Here is a 20,409-nt window from a genome sequence, read left to right as displayed (position 1 = left end):
TGCAAAGGTGATCCAAGGTCCTGTTTCCTTTGAAGTAAATACAACAAATCTGGATTGCTACTGCATGTCTCCATAATTACGATGTGAAATAACTAGAGAGAGAAGGAGAATCTAGAAAATCATTAAAATTCCAGTGGCACCTAATACTAAAATAAACAAAATTCAGAATGTGATTAGGAAGCGCTTTAACAGTCTTCATAACCTCAGACTTTTGTACCCCTGTAACGATTGCCCCATAACTGCACCTTCTATCCTTGTATCATTAAATTCAAAAGCAGCTGTTTGATCTCAAAACAAATATTAATAAACCACAGTGTTTTACATAAATTTAGTCACAGTACAATAACTTCACACAGAAACTCTTATGGCACTTAATGTCATAGAGAGTGTTATTAATCCCATGCCCAAAGGCTGTCCCTCTATTGAATCACTCCTCTGCGGATGATGTCTCATAAATCCATTTTATACATGCTCTGGAACCTTTACATAGATCTGCTCATCCTCAAGCTGTTGGCAGCCTCAATGAATGGTATTCAGAACTGACCCAGATGGTATTCACAGATCAGCTGTCTCTCTTATTCAGTGATTCTCTCAACAAAATGCTTTTTTTTAATTGGATTTAGCAGGGGACAGAGTGTGGGGTTTAGAGGAGTGTGTCCCGTAATTATGAGTTTTTTTTTCTCCCTGGTTGCTACATTATTTGTAGTCATGTCAACATGTTGAGCTGTTAAAATAATCTAATAGGTTGCTATGCTGAGACCTTAGCAACAGAGCAACCAATGGTTGTATTTTTTTAACTATAATTTCATCCAGATGGTATGGGGGGAAATCAACATATAGGTGGAAGGCTATTGTGCTGTAAAAGAAACAGCTCATTTAAAAACATTCCATTGCTTCCCTTTATTTTCTGAAGTCTGTAGCACTTATCTTTATAGCCATTATATACAATCTGCTACTGCTGAGAGTTAGCTTTTATTCCCAAATCTTTGGGAAGAGGAAATTAAATGTCAGTGACAGAACTGTAAAGTACTCACTGCAAGGTGTAACAGTCAAGCTTTGTGCTCAGAGCTGATTGTAATACCTTGCTTGGCCCTAATGTTCATCAGATCAGGAAACACAGACATAAAGCATGTTATTTTAAATGTTTTTAATAGATCTTGTAATTAAATCAGAGTTGTACATGATTTAAGTGCTAACTGTGAGAAATGGGAATCTGTAAGTGCCAATGAAAAATCAGTTGGCAGGACTATTTTCTAGATCAGTATGTTTGTAACACAACAATGAAGTGGTACTGAAGGGTTCAGTGCTGAACCCAACCATAGGAAATAATGGAGCCAAAGGGTAAGTATAGGTACGTATTTAAGAAACATCAACTGTGACACAGCTGGGTTCATTATAAAAATTGACATGCAGTGATTGATTGGAAAAGAATATTTCAGTGAGATATAAATTTAGCCATTGTGGATAAATTAGATAAATTAGAAAATTCAAATTGAAACTAATCTTAAAAGGATAGCATACATTTAATCTATGAGCAATAAAGAAGTGGAAGCAGAAACCAAAGAAAAACAAAAAACAAAACAAGCATGTAGGAAGGCAAGTCTTGTTAGGGGATGAAATATAAATGTAAGGGAATTCTGCCTAACTATACAGGATGTTAGCAGTACCACTTCTGGAGTATTGGGTGCAGTTTTATTCTTCCTACTTAGGGAGGGATATAGCTGCACTGGAGACAGTGCAGAGACGGTACACTGGATGGTGATAAGGTTGCTTTGTGAGGAAAGGTTGTGTGAGTTGGGCCAATACATTGTATTTTAGAAGAATGAGATATAGTCTTATTGAAACAAATAAGATCCTGAAGGGGCTTGATAAGGACATTTCCCCTTCTGGGGGTATTTAGGAGAAGGGGGCATAATTTCAGAATAAGGAGTTATAGAACATAGAACAGCACAGCACAGTATGGGCTCTTTGCCCCACGATGTTGTGCTGACCTATAGAAACTTACTCCACGATCAATCTAATACTTCCCTCCTACACAGCCCATAACCCTCCATTTTTCTTACATTCATGTGCCTATCTAAGAGTCTTTTAAATGTCCATATTGTATCAGCCTCTACCATCACCCTCAGCAGTGCATTCCAGGCACCCACACTCTCTGTGTAAAAAAAAACCTACCTCTGACATCTCTCCTAAATGTTCCTCCACTCACCTTAAATGGATATCCTCTAGTATTAGCCATTGCTGCCCTGGGAAAAAGGTACTGACTGTCCACTCTATCTATGTCTCTCATAACATTATACACCTCTATCAAGTTGCCTCTCATCCTCCGTAGCTCCAAAGAAAAAAGCTCTAGCTCGCTCAACCTTTCCTCATAAGACATGTTCTCTAATCCTGGCAGCATCCTGGTAAATCTCCTCTAATGAGGCAACCAGAACTGAACATAATACTCTAAGTGTGGGCTAACCAGAGTTTTATAGAGCTGCAACATTACCTCATGGCTCTTGAACTCAATCCCCCAACTAGTACACCATACGACTTCTTAACCACCCTATCAACTTGCGTGACAACTTTGAGGGATCTGTGGACTTGGAACCCAAGACCCTTCTGTTCCTCCACACTGCTAATAATCCTGCCATTAACCTTGTACTCCACCTTCAAGTTCGATCTTCCAAAGTGTATCATTTCACACTTTTCCGGATTGAACTCCATCTGCCACTTCTCCGCCCAACTCTGCATCCTGTCAATATCCCGTTGTAACCCATGACAACCTTCTACACTATCCACAACACCTTCAGCCTTCGTATCATCTGCAAACTTACTAACCCACACCTCCACTACCTCATCCAAGTCATTTATAAAAATCACAAAGAGCGGGGTTCCAGAACAAATCCCTGCAGAATACCACTAGTCACCGACCTCCAGGCAAAATACACTCCATCTACTACCAGCCTCTGCCTTCTGTGGGCAAGCCAATTCCAAATCCACACAGCCAAGTTTTCATGGATCCCATGCTTCATGACTTTCTGGATGAGCCTACCATGGGCACCTTGTCAAATGCCTTACTAAATCCATATACACCACATCAATTTGTTTTGTCACCTCCTCGAAAAACTCACTTAGGCTCGTGAGGCATGACCTGTCCCTCACAAAGCCATGGTGACGATCCCTAATCAGACTATGCTTCTCCAAATGCTCGTAAATCCTTTTGGGAATCGTTGGGACCGTACAAGAAAGTAGAGCTGTGGCCAAAATCACATCAGCCATAGTCTTACAGCAGAGCAGCTTGAGGGGTCAAATAGTCTCCTAATTCTTATGTTCTTAAGATTTGCATTTCTAGGGCACCTTTTTATGACCTTGAGTTGTCCAACAGTGTGCTGCAGTCAATGAACTATGCTCACAGTTGTGATGAAGGAAACATGGCAACCTATTTGCACAGAGCAAGCTGCCACAGACAGCAAGCTGAAAACCAGATAATCTGATTTGCAAGGTGGAGCTACAGGAATTACTTCAATGCTTTTCTTTGATATAGAGTCTTGGGATCTATTACATTCACCTGAGAGAGCAGACAGGTCCTCAGTTTAAGAATATATGCAAAAGGCATTCCTCTAAACTGGCATCAGTCCTTCAGAACTAATCTGGAGTGTCAACCTGGAGTTTTGGGCTCAGGTCTCAGAAGGGAGACTTGAGCTTAGAACTTTGAGTGAGAGGTGAGAGTGTTGTGTGGAAGCCTCAGACCAGTGTGGGATCTTCAGACTTCTATATGTGGGGCTAAAGGTAACTGACTGGGTAAACAGGTAGGTTGTTTGGGAGATTGTGTGCTACTTCCATAATTTACGCTGGGCTTCTATGTGTTCCTGATGAGTGGACTGAAGTTCTCAGTGCCATCCTGAATTCTTTCACCATTTTGTGTAATGGGGGGCAGATATCTTACACTTTTTGAGAACAGGCTTGAATTGTTTCATCTGACCAAAGTCTAACTGACACAAAGCTTGGGGTAAATTGTCTGTATTGGGGGTTTGGTGTTTGTATGCAATTGAAGTGTCCTGTTCATCAAAGCTAACTAAGTGTAAGTAGGACTTCAGTGCAGAGGATGTTGGCGTGTGAAAGGACACTGATACTGGTTCGTTTATCCTTCTAGTGAAGTTGGATATTTTGCAGTGACAGCATTGGTGGTGTCTTCCCAGTGTCTTGAGGTACCTGCTGTTGGTAATCTTTGTCTCAGAAGTGCACATGAGGATAGGGATCAATAGCTGCCCAATAGATGATAAGATTTTTTTTGCATGATTTTTTTTGCATGATTTGAAATCTTGATCATCAAATATTCTTCAGATGGTACAAGACTTCAGTGGTGCACTGAAGGTGATGGTGAATTTCATATTGATATCTGCCTTCATTGGGAGGTGAATATATATGTGTTTTCCAGGGTCATATCACAGACATTTATTATCAGTGAGCCATACTATACCATGGGCCTTTGTTCGGTTGATGAGTGTAAGGCACATTCCCTTATGTGCTACAGTGAACAAATCAATGATAATTTGGAGTTCAGCTTCTAAACATGCATAGGTAAGCATCATGTGGTCTGTAGCTCAATGACTTCTAGAAGAAGGTGTACTTAGAACCTTGTTCTTTGAGCTTGCCATCTCCTACCTGTTGTGTCTCACTCTGTGCAGTGATGTCAATGTGTCTGAGTTCCTGGGCTGTGGTAGTGAACTGCATTCAGGCTTGTTACTTGTGGGGCTGGCCATGAGAGTCCAAATGTACCAGGTCCTGAACTTCATATTGAGGAGTGGAAGTTGCCTGTGCATGGGTTCTTTTAACATGGAATGCCAGTTGCACACCAGCTGGCATAGACTTAACACAGTGAGGTCTTAATTCAGTGGCAAGCTGAGGGGTCCAAAATGACCAGAGACAAGGTGACCAGGTTCTTTTTCATGGTCATTAACACACAGACATGTGTGGTAGGTGAAAATGCACATAGGTGCTTGTCAGTGAACTTACATGTAACACACACATACACACACACACACACACTTGTGTGCCCTTGCCCAGTGCCATTGCCTTGCTTCCCCTCCACCCACCCTCATAGCAGTTTACCAACAACCGAAGTATGGCCAATTTCCTTTCATATTGCTGGATTGCATTTCCTATAAATCAGTATCAATATTAGAACATTGAACATTACAGCACAGTACAGGCCCTTTGGCCCACAATGTTGTGCCAACATTTTATCCTGCTCTATTATCTATCTAACCCTTTTCTCCCATATAGCCCTCCATTTTTCTATCATTCATGTGGCTATCTAAGAATCTCTTAAATGTCCCTAATGTATCTGCCCCCACAACCTCTGCCGGCAGTGTGTTTCATGCACCCACCACTCTGTGTAAAAAAAAACTTACCTCCTTATACCTTCCTCCAATCACCTTAAAATTATGCCCCCTTGTGTAGCCAGTTTCGTCCTGGGAAAAAGTCTCTTAGCTTTGTTTCAAATAAAAATAGCCATTAAGGCAGAATATCTACACAATTTTGGCCCCATTATTGGAACCAGTTTAGGTTCAATTTTTAAGAGATCAGGGCTTAAAAAATAGTGGAATTATGTATTTAAAAATTGGCTTACCTGGAATGAGTAAGGCTCCTTTAGATAAAATTAAAAACGCTTGGGAACAAGACTTGCAGATTTCAATTTCTGAGGACACTTGGAATAAAATTTTTAAATTGGTCAATACTTCATCATTATGCGCCCATCACTCTCTCCTTCAATTTAAAGTGGTCCATCTACAAAGTGATCACGTGTCTAAAGACAAGTTATCCTGTTTTTATTTGGATGTATCTCCTTATTGTGATAGACACAATAATGGAGAGGCTTCTTTAATTCACATGTTTTGGACATGTCAGAGTCTTAAAAAATATTGGACAGAGGTGTTTCAAACTTTTTCTGTGCTCTTTAAAATAAATTTTAAACTTAATCCTCTGACTGCATTATTCGGGATTGTTGGAGAAAAAGATATAAGTTTGGAGGCTTCTGACCTACACATTCTGGCTTTTATTTCTCCCATAGCCAAGAGGGCTGTGTTGCTTAAATGGAAGGAAGTCACTCCGCCTACTTGTGCTCAATGATTATGGGATGTTATGTCATACCTAAATTTAGAGACGATCTGTTGTTCAATTTCTGAATCTAACTTAGATTTTCAAACGCTGTGGGGACCTTTTTTGAATTATTTTCAAAACCTTTGATTTGGTGGCTAAAATACAGATATTGGCTGATATTGCCATGTGTCAAGGGTTTTTCCTTGTCCTTTCCTTTAGTAAACAGCTTCGGTCTTGGTAGTGGGTTTAGATTTTTTTTAATAATAAAATTATTCCAATTTGTTCATTATTAATTAATTATCATGTGTGATTATTAATATAGAGTATCGTGATTTCAAGTATGATTTAACACAATGTATTTAGTAGTACTTTTACCTTTTTGATTCATGTACTCTGTATTTTCTTTGCAGAATTAATAAAAATATTGTAAAAAGAAAAAAAATTGGCTTACCTGGTTTAGAATAATATTGTGCCATTCTGGACCTCTTAGCTTTCAGTGGGAGATTAAAATCTTGACTTTCTGATAGGATTTTTGTTAGGGCTACAAACAAGTGGAACACCCAAAATTCATATACAGCAAGATCTCACTGATCTGAAAGAACACCAACCTTCACTAACCCCAGATTAAACTCTTAAAAACTACAGATGCTAGAAGCCTGAAATTAAAACAGAAAATGCTGGAAACATCCAGCAGGTCAAGCAGCATCTGTGGAGTGAGGAACAGATAATGCTTTGGGTCCGGGAGCCTTCATCAAAACTGGAAAAGAGAGAAAAATGTTAGTAATAAAGAAGATGGGAGAGAGCTGGGTGGAACAAAGGGCGAGACTAACTGACTTAATGTAGCAGTAGGAATTGTTGTTTGAATCAGATTAAGCTTCTTTGTCTGTGTAATATACGGCTAATAGCAAGACTGTGGGACATTATCAACCAGTCAGACAATATAAATAGTAAAAGAAAAGTTGAGCCAAAATGATGACAAGCAGAACTAGCTATTTCTGCCTTTCTGTCTGTATCTGAATGTTTACTGTTTCTCCTTCCACAGTTGCTGCTTGTTCTAAGTATTTCCAGTATTTTCTGTTCTTATTTTGCTAATCCTGCTTCTCTGAAACTCTGCTTTTTAAGGGCCGGATTGCATTCTTTGTTCTCAATGAGATCTGTTACCTCCTGTGACCCAAGGTAGAGCCTCATATGTGTGCCTGGATGGTTTTGCCTGTGGTGGTCAGGATCATGGCCGTTCTCATCCCCCTACCTTCAGGATCATTCCAGATTGCTGCCATTGATCTCTGACATTTCACTGTTTGCTGCTAATTGCTATACTAGGCTAGACTCTGAGAGAAGACCCCATCTACTTTTCCTTCAGGAAGCAGAACAGACTTCAGGATTCACTAGAATTGCAAGCTTCGGTTTGCATGTGCATACTTGCCCATTGCCTTCTTCTTGCCTTCCTTCACCCTTGCTCATTCCTAAATTTCTTCTCCTTCACTGTCCCTTTGTGCCCTAACTTCCTCCCAACCTTCTTTAGCATCCCCACCCCCCACCGCATTTTCCAACCCTTCCTCCCCCCCGTCTCTCTATCACCCTGTGGTGTGGCCTCCTCTTTCCTCCCAATCTCTTTCCTTTTGTCCTCTGTTCTCCACATTTTGCACTTTTCCCCTCCTAAGATCTCTCCACACCCTTCTTCACTGTCCAGACCTGACAACCTCACACCTTTGTTGCTGTGCAGAATTTCTCCAACAATGGGTGAGATGGATGGGGAGGGGCAGTTGAAGTTGGCAGCCTTGAGTTAGTGGACATGAGCTGGGATGAGCCCTGGGCCAGTGCTGTGGCAGTAGGGTAGGGGATCAAGGTCCACAAAGGGGGCTGGACTGGTTGGTGGAGAGGAGTCCCTTCCCTCTTAGTTCTCTCCTCCACTCTCCCCCTTCCATCTTATATTCTCCACTCCCCCCACCTTCTCTCTTGATTCTCTGACTCTTCTCCATCCTGGCTTTAGCCAACTGTCCAGCAGCTTGCTGCCTATTCCAGACACTCCTGAACCTCTCCCAGAAATGCCTTTGGAGGTCCTTCGGCCAGTCTGTTGCCTGATGTTGGCAGGTTGTGGACTCCTGGTACTCTGTGGATGGGTTGGTGGATCTTGGTGCATGGTTTCCTAGCCAATGGAAGTGGATTCATCCTGCAGCAGTGGGACCATCTCACCTGCTGCCATCTTTAGCATCCTAATCCTACTCATTATGGCAATGATGTGCTATGATGGGATCAGCTTGTGTAGGACTGTGGCAGATGGGTGGTGGGCAGGAACAGAAGTTCGGGTGGCAGGATGTTTTCTGCCCTTACAAAAAGAAGGCATGATGAAAGAAGTAGCTGGGGGGGGGTCTCACGGAAGGACACAGTGATGTTCAGGTTGGTTTTTACCACCAGATCAGAAGAGTCAGTTAAAGTTTGGAACATCATGAAATAGATGCGAATTCATGGGTTAATTCATCCAATCATTTTACTTGTTGAGTTGCTATTGGGCAGGAAGGATTAAAATGGATCCCCATATCTCTTTTGTTGTTTCTCTTGAAAGTTGTTTTTGTATGTTTGTGTCAATGATCATATAGCACCCAATTTCTGAACCTGGTGCAGCTGGGTCAGCCCCGAAGCAAACAAAATAGATTTACCAAAACTAAACATTGGGAATTGCACCAATGATTTACAACCAAATGTTTCTGTAATTATGTGAACTCCCTAGATTTAGATTCACTGTCTAGTCATGCTTATCTATGAGTCTTGCCAGTATAGAATGATGGCTGTTTCTATATGAGACTACTGATGTAGGCAGTTTTATTTTAAGTGAGCTGGAAAACCATGCTTTCAGGGCCATACAATATTTACATGTATAATTCACCCATCCACCTGGTATTTATACATCAAAATGTGCCCGCCAGCAGTGTTCTCCCTTAATAGCATAATTAATTCAAGGTTCAACAGTTAGCAACTTAGTGTTAACAGGCATGAAGGCCCTGTGTACTGGTGCTATGTAGGCAGTATTTCCCATGTTCCAAAGAGAGAGTTCTAAATCCGATGACCCTGTTGAGAATAGGAAAAAAATTATGACAGTAGGACAGCAAGCAGGGTGAAGTCACTCTGTTTTGTTGCTGTTCATGTTCTCTTCTTGCTCCTCCCATGATGTGACTTACTATGATGAAAGAGTGGGAAAGGAAATTGATAAAAAAATAAAGATGTCTTTGGAAACACAAGAGACTGCAAGTGCTTGAATCTGGAGCAACAAACTGGATTGATTCTCTCCCATGTTCGTTAGTTTTTGTTTGTGAACTATAAATGTGCATCAAAACTATTATGGATTGAAATGAATACGAAGGGGAACATATTGAGGCAGATCTGAGCATCATACCTGAAGCTTGCCGTCTTTCATTGTTTTATTTTATTAGGCTGTAGACTCCATTAACTGCGTGGCACATTCTGTATTTATGTGTGCCTGATATATACTGATACTGTAAAGACTGAAGAAAGTTGTGCAGGTGTACATCAATTATCATGCTCGAGTTAATTTAAGTGTATCAGTTCAGAGCATATGTTCCGGTTGGTCAGGCATTATTTCCATAGTTACAGCTGCAGAGCGATGGGCTGTTGCCATGGAAATGATGGCAAGCTAATTAGAACTTGCTTTGATAAGGCATATACTGAATGAGCTTGGTGATTGCTCTCCCCCACCCCCTGCTGGATTCATCATATCCATATGAACTTGCTCATTATTTTCCTTCTTCCTCCCCACTCAAAAAAAATCAGATGATTTTCATTTTATTTCAGAACTCATTTTGCTTTAGAAATCATTGAACAAAGAGAAGTTGTTCATGTTTTCTAGATTGTGTCTTGCATGTGAAATATTTAGATTGCAGGTGCTTAGGAACAAGAAATTAGTATTTAAAGGGTACAATAAATAGGGAGCATTTTTTTCCTCATTGGAAGGATGGTACTCTAACCTGAAGGAGCTGCGGATACAAATTCTATCCCCTACATCAGTATATCAAGGCTGCTCAGAATTAACACACCATATTGACATTGAAAGAAGGAACTTACATTTTTCATACCTTACACAACTACAGCCCAAAGCACTTAATCATCAATTAAATACTTCTGAAAGATGATTAGTGTTGTAAGGAATGCATCAGTTTTCACATCAGCTAGCAGTCCATCTATTTTAGTGATGTTGGCTGATGGTAAATATTGGCCAGCAATGCCTCCCATATTTTTCTTTAAAGTAGTCCAATCGGATTTTTTTCCTTCTTATTTGGAGGGCAGATGGGGCCTTGAAACAATATCTCACTTAAAAGATGGCACCTCTGACTATACAGCATTCCCCCCCATGTTGTACTGAATTGCCAGACATGATTGTGTGCTCAAACCTCTACTGTAATTATTTGATTTGCAAGGATCAGAGACTTTTCTCCTTTGAACAGTGGACCGGCAAAGTTAAGACCCTATTCAGGATTAGGAACTTTGAAGGATCAGAGCAATGAAATACATCTCTAAAAATTCATATTTTGGTCTGAAGTATTTCCCTAAAAAATCATATTTTGGTCTGAAAAGGTTTGAATCTAAAAGAGTCACTGTTTATCGTCTATGTATTGGGCTATCCCATCCAGATGCTAATAACACAAGATGGAGCTACAGAATAAAAAGCTCATCCTGTATACCGGATACTAATCCTTTTAGATTAAATAAGAGTTTACTGTGTTATGAAAGAAATTTAAAATTATAAGGAAATTAAGCCTAGAATTCATTTGCACTTCACCTAAAAGGTATTGTGCAAACAAATATCAAGTTAACAAAGCCAGCACCAATTTTGCATGCACCCTGGGTGAGAAAGCTGGTGTTGATAAGGATATATGTCTTGATGACAGAAATTCATGTACCCCCACTGATTTCCTGAAGTGCAGGACCCAAAATCTGTTTACGGCAAGATTTTCAACAACATTAATATGAGTTACGACAGGAGCTGTTTTATTACAGAAAATAGCTGTTACTAATGCTGAAGGCTCAATCTAAGTGTTATTTGAAGGATTAGACACATCTGTTTTACAGTGCTAGGGAGAATGCTGCATAACTTCCTCCCAAACAAATTTTAGGCAGACTGATCCAAACTGGGATCCTGGTTACCCCACAAAACTAAGTGGTCAGAAGAAATTCTGTGGTTCCACGTTCATCCAATCAGAAATTAATGGAAAACCAGAGAAAGACATCTGACAAAAGAGACTCATGGCAGGAAGACGTCGAGGGGGTGCCTGTATGGGCATGAGTGCTCTTTGTGAACATTTGTATGTCTTGGAGTCCTGCAGCTATTTGCCCCTTCCATGTGTGAATGCAAAAGTTGCATTTATCTAAAAGGAATCCTCATCTTGCTGGCAGAGCTTCTCTTTACATTTGAATGTGTTCGATAATATCAAAGTGTTTTATGTGGTATACTCAGCAGAGATAGCCTGCAAGGAACTTGAGACAAAGTTTGAGAGTAAGGGTGATCACAACTTTGATGACGAGAGCAGTGCAGGCACTTGTGTAATTTGTTAGCAAACCTTAAAGGGCAACAAAACACAAATGACTGTACTTCTCTCAAAATCAAATTAGAGTTAATCTCACTCTAGATACCTTGCACATATGATGTTTTGATAGTCACCACTGCATTGCTGAAATCATGAAAAGCTCTTTTGGCAAAATGGGGAACCTTCAATTTTTGGTGATGGAACATATGCACATCCGGAACATCTGGAAGGGGCATTTAGCTGTAGTGCAGGACTCCCAAAAGCACAAAGATTCACAGAGGACACTCAAGCCCTTACAAACATCTCTCTGGAAAATTCCTGCCATTAGGACCCCTTGCTCAAAGAGGCTGCCACCTATACACACTGTACTTCAGAAGCATCCCAGCACCAACCCCACCACTCCTCCATCCCCAAGAGGACTCATGCACTCATTCCTTGCCAGTGCTGCCCAGTAGCTGAAAGAGTGCTGGTTGTATTGTGGTGTAACCCTTTAAGGACAACTTCCTAAGATCAGCACTGGCGGAAGAGTACTACTGACTGGTAAATTCAGTCTTTAACACCTGCTGCTCCTGAACCAGTGCAATGCCTTACAAGGTAGCCCACTAGTGCTGGATTGGAACTGGCACTGACAAGTTTAACAAATCTTGTGATTTTGTTTTAGAGCTTTTAGAAATATTGTTAAGGACATTGGTAATGGTATTCTCATGCCAAAAAAACCAGTGTAGATGAAATTCTAGGCCTATAACTTAAATCTTTCAGAAATAATTTCTTTGAAGCAAGGTTCAGATCCTAGCATGGCGATATTGGCACTTTAATTTGCAAATTGGAATCTATGGAAGCTTTCCAGCTAAACTCCTTGCCAGCAGCTGCTGATAGGTGATGTGAGCTGCCACATGAAACCTCAACAACATGGTTGATAGACGCTGAGTAATTAATGACTGCAGTTATGTAAGGAGAGCTGGAATGTGGCACCCCAGAGGATTGTGTTTGTTGTTCTGACATTTTCAAATAACAATGTTTGACTTGGAAAGACCATTGTGACACTTTAAGATATCTACAGCTTAAAGGGAGCAGGAACCCCTGGATAGCTATTATCATCTCAAGATCCAATTGATTAAATGAAGGTTTTGAAAAGCTTTAAGCACACAAAGCTCTACTTCCCAAAGAACAGAGTTCTTGTGTGTGTGCAAGCTGCTGTTCCATGTGAAGGTGTTTGAGAACCAAATGTTTCTTGGGCAATATGGAGGTATTATGTTTTTGGTTCCTTCCAAGGCCTTAGAATCAAATATAGATGTTGTAGGAAATCCTAAAAATATGAAAAGAAACTTTTTCACTCAAGAGACCATCTAGTAATTTAACTGGTTATTTTGACTCATGAAGCAGGGGCCCAGGTATTGGAACCATTAGTCAGAGATTATTTGTACTGTCTTCGGGTAATATATCCTTGTCCATACATTTCTGGATTCTAGCACAAGAAAGAATAGTGAAATTTCACCAGAAGTATGACATGACTTTCAGAACGATTTTCTCTCTACTTTTCTCAATCATATGGTAGTGAAATTGTTCTGATTGTTACCAAACTGGTAGTTATTCATTCTTTATTATCAAAATTAGCCACATTATTAAGCGTTTGAACTAACTGATATGTCTTGTAGTTTATACTAACACTCATTGTAGAGTAGGTATGAGGAAAGCATTGGTTTTCAGAGTAAGGGGTATGAGTGAAACCTGGAGGTCTTGCTCAGTACTTTAATTTCTTGAAACTGTCATGTAAAGATACTCATTGCCTGCTTGTTGATTTTAATATATTGGTACTGTGGAAAGTTCGATAGTTTATTTAAAGTTACTTCAGATCAGTCTAGAAAATTTCTACTGAGAAAGTATACCCAGCATTGGTTTGGAGTATGTGAGTGTTAATCCGTGTGGGGGATGGAAGATGAGAGTTTAAAAGATCCAGCGCCTGCATACTCCCATATGTATATATGGTGTGTGTATGTGTGTGTATGTGTTGTGTGAGAGAATATATATGTATGCGAGCATGCTGTGCACGTATTGATCTGGAATGCTGCCTTGGATGGTGGCTTGGTGTTCACATAATTGTGTCAGTTTGCACATGTTTGCTTCTGTCTGATGTAAATATGTTTGTGTCAGTCTACTGTGTGGATTAAATCTGATCTGTGTCAGTCTGGTCAGTGTACACTTGTGTCACTTGGATGTGTGCATGTGTGCCTGCACGTCAGTCTGGTGCCGATTTTTCTGATGTTTCTTTGTGATTTTGTGTTCGCTATTTTCACAGGCCCCCTTCATCTCTTGTTGCAGATGAGCAGCAAGCGCTCAAGCAGCTTCCGAAGAGCAATATCCAATGGACACAGGAACCTGCCACGTGAATTCTTGCTCGACGAACCTGGACTAACTTTCTACAAGCGTTTGGTGAGGCATGTAGCATATGAGATCCTGCCGTGTGAGGTGGATAGGCGCTGGTACTACAGCCAGTATCGAGGCTGCCCACCACCTCTCTTCATGACAGTCCTCACCATCATTCAGGTTAATATCAGGTTGAGTACAGTACCTCCAAAACATTGTTTCTATCTTTGTTCACACTCCATTTTTAAACTCAATATTGATAAAAGCAAACACTAGAAATTAACTCTAAAAAGACATTGCAACAAATTCCTGTAATCTTTTTGCTGTTCTATATGAAAAGATTAAAAAAATTCACCAATGCTTTAAATACAAAATGGGTTGGGAATGAAATTAGTTATCCTGGTAGCATGAGGAAATGAGTTGCTGATTCTCTACCAGTGAAGGTCAATCCCAACTCCTTTATCTTTTGCCATCACTTCACACAAATTCCAAAATCCATATTGAAATCCATAGCCGTATGTGAGGAATCAGGCTATTGTTGATTATGTAAGTTCTCTCATCTTGGAGTCATTGTATAATCCTGGGAGATTCCTCTTTTACGCGTGTGTGTGTGTGCACGCACGCGCGCGCACACACACACACACACACACACACACACACACACACACACACACACACACTTGTTGGTAACTGCTTTATAATTTGGTTAATGACTGCCAATCAATCAAGTAAGATGTAGTGTTTAAAGGACAGGAATTTCTTTTTAAAAGTTTTTGATTCCAAGTAATCCGAAATGTGGCCAGGTTCCTGCCAAGAAGTAGCTACTTGCCTTACAGTCACTTTTTTCCCAATTCAAATGAACAGATTGTTGGCAAGGAAATTTGAATGAGATGTGCAAGGGCTAAATGTCCCATAGATTTTTTTTGTCATCTCTACAGAGTTACTGTGTTGCAGTGGAAAAAACAGGGAAATAAGAGAGAATTGGAAGGTGTTATTCCTTTTTATTAAGAATGAAATTATTTTTTATTAATTGTGCAGAATTAATATGACAAAACTAATATGATCATTGAAGTTTGAATAATCTTAATACTTTTCATATTTGAAATTGTTTCTGTATCTTAATCTATCAACTGAAATTTTGCCCAACTTGAGAACTCTGGAAACTTTGAATATTGTATGTACTCTAAAGGATAAAGTAACTGAAACTGTGACTGCAGCCAGAATATATCCTAATGTAAGATATTAAATTAAAAAATGAACTTTAAATAAATAGGTGTTAGATTCCTCAGCAAAAAAGTATTACAAATATAGTAGATTATAAAATAATAATGAAGAACCTTTTTAAAACTAAAATGCTATTTCATCACTTAATCTTGTTTGTATGTTCCGGACTTTCTTTATCACTCTATAAAATATTTAGAAAAATAACTATGTGTTCTCTCATACCTGGTTTGTTGACTGAGATTCTTTACAATAATATATTCCTTCTACAACATGAATATGTTGAGGGGATGGCACTCAAAGAGAGTCTAAAATGGATAACCACAGATAGAGTACATTCAGCTTCGACAATACACAAAAAGCGCTGGAGAAACTCAGCAGGTCAGGCAGCATCTATGGAGGGAAATAAACAGTCAATCAGTGTTCACTTAGAATGAGACTTCTTTTGCCTACAGTGCAGAATGGCTATGCTTGTCATATTTAGTTCTTTTTATACTATATTGAAAATATTATTTTGTTATTAAGAACGTCATTTAACAAAAGCAATTATCAGCCTACAATCTATATTAAATAATATGTCATTTATTAAAAGTGGAAGACAAGAATTGAAACTAAATTAACAGCTGAGGTATGTAAGATATTTATTTATTAGTTACATGTACATCGAAACACACAGTGAAATGCTTCTATTTGCGTTACTGAGAGTGTGCTGGGGGCAGCCTGCAAGTGTCACCATGCTTCCAGCGCCAACATAGCATGCCCACAACTTCCTAACCTGTACATCTTCGGAATGTGGGAGGAAGCTAGAGCACCTGGAGGAAACCCACGCAGACACATGGGGAGAATGTACAAACTCCTGACAGACAGTGGCAGGAATTGAACCCGGGTCACCGGTGCTGTAATAGCGTTACACTAACCGCTACACTACCCGCTTTGAAACTATTTGCTAACTAAGTTAACTATCTAATTAATTCCTAGTGGATTAGGATAAATTGACATATGTTAAGTTTTTCCTCATACACTTACCACTGACTTTGAAGAGAGCTGCCCACAATTTACCTACTTTTGAATTTACTAATTTTTGATACCTCTTTCAGTCAGGCATCCCTCACATCCAACAGCAAGGATACCTCACATTCAACAGGTCTGATGTCGTTAAGCAGACTGAGCAGAAATGCACATTTTTAAAAATTCTCATTCAGCAAATGACACATTTTACAGAACACTGAAGACTGAAATATACATGTAAGATTAAGAAAAAAGATGAACTAGCATATTATATTTCTAAAGTTTTTTATTATTTTATGATTCATTATGTTCAGATACTTCTATCTGAGAGATCTATGACCTACGTACATAAAGTCATTTTTGTTTAGACCATTGAGTAATTATGGATTACTTTTTCATTATAAACTCCCTCATGCATCAACATAGGACGAGTTCATAAATATCTCAATATATCAACTCAGTTGATTTAATTATGATGAAGAACTCTCCAAAACAGCACAATTTATGAATGAAGGCAGATTTACTGATAGCAACTTTGGTGTTTCTATATTAAATTGCATGAACTTGGAAATCTCAAGGTTGCATTTGCTTTTGCATTGTAAGGGATGGTGAATGGCAATGAAATTCTGTAACAATGTGAAGACATGCATTACTTCAGAAAGATTTTGATCTTGCAAAGCATTTTATTGTAATCCCTTTAAAATGCACAATTTATTTTGAGGGCATTCAGCAGGATTAATTTGATTTTGAATGATAGTGCACCATTAGTGTTAATGATTCATCTGCCACATGTCGTACAATTGCCTTCATTTCTATTTCCATTGAAAGGATACACATGCCAATGTTGCCCAGAATCAAAATTGCCCTTTCTGTTTTTGTATGTATGCACAACAGGGTTCCACAAACAATAAATGAATAGATGATGAGTTCATCTTTGTGTCAGTTCAGCTTGAGATTGGAATTTGGCCAAAACATTCTTTTTACTTTTTCTAAGTGTGCAGGCAGTTATTAACGGAGTCCATGAGCTTTATATTTAATAAGTTTGCTTGGGGGTTGGACTGGGCAGAACACTTCCTTTTTATGAAGTGGCCAAAAAATAAACGACAACATTTAAAGGACATTTGGATAAGTACATGGAGAGGAGGGGTTTAGAGGGATATAAGCCAAGTGCGGACAAATGAGACTAGTTTGGTGGGCATCGTGGTCGACATGGATGAGTTGGGCTGAAGGACCTGTTTCCATGCTATTTTACTCTATGACTAAATCTTTCTGCTGAAGGCTGGAGTATGACACAAAGGAAAATGCAATATATAAGGTAATTTGGAAAGAGTTTAAAAAGTTAGTGAAACTGCAAATTATTATTTTGCTTTTATTTAAATTTATCTTTTATACAGTTGGTATTACACTCAGAATCAGAATCGGGTCTATTATCACTGACTTATATATCGTGAAATTTGCTGTTTTGCAGCAGCAGTTTTGCAAGACATAAAAATTGCAATAAATTACAAAATAAGTAAATCAAGCAAAAAAAAGGAATAACAAAGTAGTGTTCATGGGTTCATGGACCATTCAGAAATCTGATGGCACCGAGGAAGAATCTCTTCCTAAGTTGTTGAGTGTGGGTCTTCAGGCTCCTGTACCTCTTCCCTGATGGTAGTAATGAGAAGAGGGCATATCCCAGATGGCGAGGGTCCTTAGTGATGGATGCTGCCTTCTTGAGGCACTGCCTGTTGAAGATGTCCTCGATGGTGGGGAGGGTTGTGCCCGTGATGGAGCTGGCTGAGTCTACAACCCTCTGCAGCCCCTTGCGATCATGTACATTGAGCCTCCCTACCAGGCTGTGATGCAACCAGTCAGAATATTCTCCATTGTACATCTAGAGAAATTTGCAAGAGCCTTTGGTGACATACCAACTCTCCTCTAACTCCTAACGAAGTAAGAGCCACTAGCATGCCTTCTTCATGATTACATCAGTGTGTTGGGCCCAGAATAGATCCACCGAGATATTAACGCCCAGGAACTTGAAGCTGCTTACCCTTTCCACCGCTGACCCCTTAATGAGGACTGGTGTGTGTTCTCCTAACTTCCCCTTCCTGAAATCCACAATCAATTCCTTGGTCTGGCTGATGTTGAGTGCGAGGTTGTTGTTGCGACACCACTCAACCAGCTGATCAACCCCACTCCTGTATGCCTCCTCGTTGTAATCGGAGATTTTACCAACAACAGTGATGTCACTGGCGAATTTATAGATTACGTTTGAGCTGTGCTTAGCCACACAGTCATGAGTGTAAAGAGAATGGAGCAGGGGGCTAAGCATACATCCTTGAGGTGCGCTTGTGTTGATTGTCATCGAGGAGGAGATGTTATTACTGATTTGTCATATCACTTTTATAATTTTATAGATGGGGGCTTGATTTGTAGAGACTTTCTGAGTGAAGAAATTGAGTGAATGGAATACTAAGATTATCAATGATATTTCTCTTTCAGATTATTATATTTATCTGCTATGGGGCCATGCTAAACAAGTGGGTTCTGCAGACTTATCACCCAGACTACATGAAAAGTCCTCTGGTCTATCATCCTGGACATCGAGCTCACGTCTGGAGGTTCTTCACCTATATGTTTATGCATGCAGGGTAGGTTGGACAGATTTTGTTGCAAGCCTTAGATTGAGTACCTTGATTATGTTTATAGCCAGATGAATGGAATGTATGATTACAGTCAAAACACTTTTAAAATACATTAGAACACCAGAAAATCTAGGAGTTTCATTAGAAGCTACAATAAGCAAGATACTATCTGGACTTTGACTTTTTGCAGTGGTGTTACATGAGTGACTGTAGTAGAGTGCCTATTTTAAATCCTCCATTTTCATTTTAATTAAAGTTAAGGGAGAGATCTCTATCACTATTGATTGAGTTTTTTGAGGTGACAAAGGTGATTGATGAAAGTAGAGCCTGACTTCAGTTGTAGGGAAGATACTGGAGAGTATTCTGAGAGACAAAATCTACCATCACTTGGACAGTCAAGGCCTGATCAGGAATAGTCAGCATGGTTTTGTGCATGGGAGGTCATGTCTAATGAATCTTTTGGAGATTTTCGAAGAGATAACTAAGGGTATAGATGAAAGTAGGGCAATGGATGTTGTCTATATAGACCTTGGTAAGGCCTTTGACAATGTCCCACATGGCAGGCTGATCAGGAAGGTTAGGTCACATGGGATTCAGGGAGAGCTAGCGAGGTAGATTCAGAATTGGCTCGACGATAGGAAGCAGAGGGTGATTGTTGAAGGTCGATTCTCCAACTGGAGGCCTGTGACTAGTGGGGTGCCCTAGGTGTCAGTGTTGGGACCTCTGTTATTCATTATGTACGTAAATGATTTGGATATGAATGTACATGTCATGATTAGCAAGTTTGCTGATGAGACTAAGTTAGGGGGTCTTGTTGATAAGCAGGTTACAATGAATTACAAAGAGATCTTGATCAGTTAGGGAGATGGGCTGAAGAATGGCAAATGGATTTCAACTTTGATTAAGTGTGAGGTGATGCATTTTGGACATTTGGACCAGGGTAGGACCTATACAGTGAATGGCAGGGCACTGACGAGTGTTGTGGAACAGAGAGACCTGGGAGTATAAGTGCATGGTTTGCTGAAAGCGGCCGCACAAGTAGACAGGGTGATGAAGAAGGTGATTTAGCATGCTGGCCTTCATCAGTCAGGGCATTGAGTTTAGGAGTAGGGACATTATGTTGCAGTGATATAAGTCGTTGGTGAGGCCGCACTTGAGAGCATTGTGTACAGTTTTGGTCACTCTGTAATAAGAAAGACATTGTCAAGCTGGAGAGGGTGCAGAAAAGATTTCTGAGGATGCTGCCTGGACTAGAGGGCCTGAGTTATCGGGAGAGGTTGGCCACACTGGATCTTTATTCCTTGGAGCGTAGGAGAATGAGGGGTGACCTCATAGAAGTTTATAAAATAATGAGGGGTATGGGTAAGGTGGACGGTCACAGTCTTTTCCCCAGGGTTGGGGAATTCGTAACTAGAGAGCACAGATACAAGACAAGAGGGGCGAGATTTAAAAGAGACCTGAGAGGTAACTTCTTTACACAGAGGGTAGTGAGTACCTGGAGTGAGCTGCCAGAGGAATTGATCGAGGTGGATACAGTTGCAACATTTAAGAGGCATTTGGAG

The 20,409-nt window shown here is 39.9% G+C and overlaps 1 protein-coding gene across 5 annotated transcripts in view; it reads left to right on the top strand.

Moving 5' to 3' along the window:
- The window catches only part of rhbdl1 (rhomboid, veinlet-like 1 (Drosophila)), a 155,564-nt gene that overhangs the window by 85,266 nt on the left and 49,889 nt on the right, over positions 1 to 20,409 (top strand). For 3 of the 5 annotated variants that reach the window (XM_052021843.1, XM_052021842.1, XM_052021844.1), the window contains exons 3-4: positions 13,944 to 14,168; positions 18,705 to 18,853. In XM_052021843.1, the coding sequence (XP_051877803.1) occupies positions 13,944 to 14,168; positions 18,705 to 18,853 (374 nt within the window). Of the gene's footprint in view, positions 1 to 13,920; positions 14,169 to 18,704; positions 18,854 to 20,409 lie in introns of all 5 variants that reach the window. The other 2 variants (XM_052021846.1, XM_052021845.1) reach the window with 1 other exon arrangement.

Source organism: Pristis pectinata, chromosome 8 (genome assembly GCF_009764475.1).
Source record: "Pristis pectinata isolate sPriPec2 chromosome 8, sPriPec2.1.pri, whole genome shotgun sequence".
NCBI lineage: Eukaryota > Metazoa > Chordata > Chondrichthyes > Rhinopristiformes > Pristidae > Pristis > Pristis pectinata.
The sequence above is the reverse complement of the archived record's forward strand: the minus strand, read 5'-3'. Positions and strand labels throughout refer to the sequence as shown.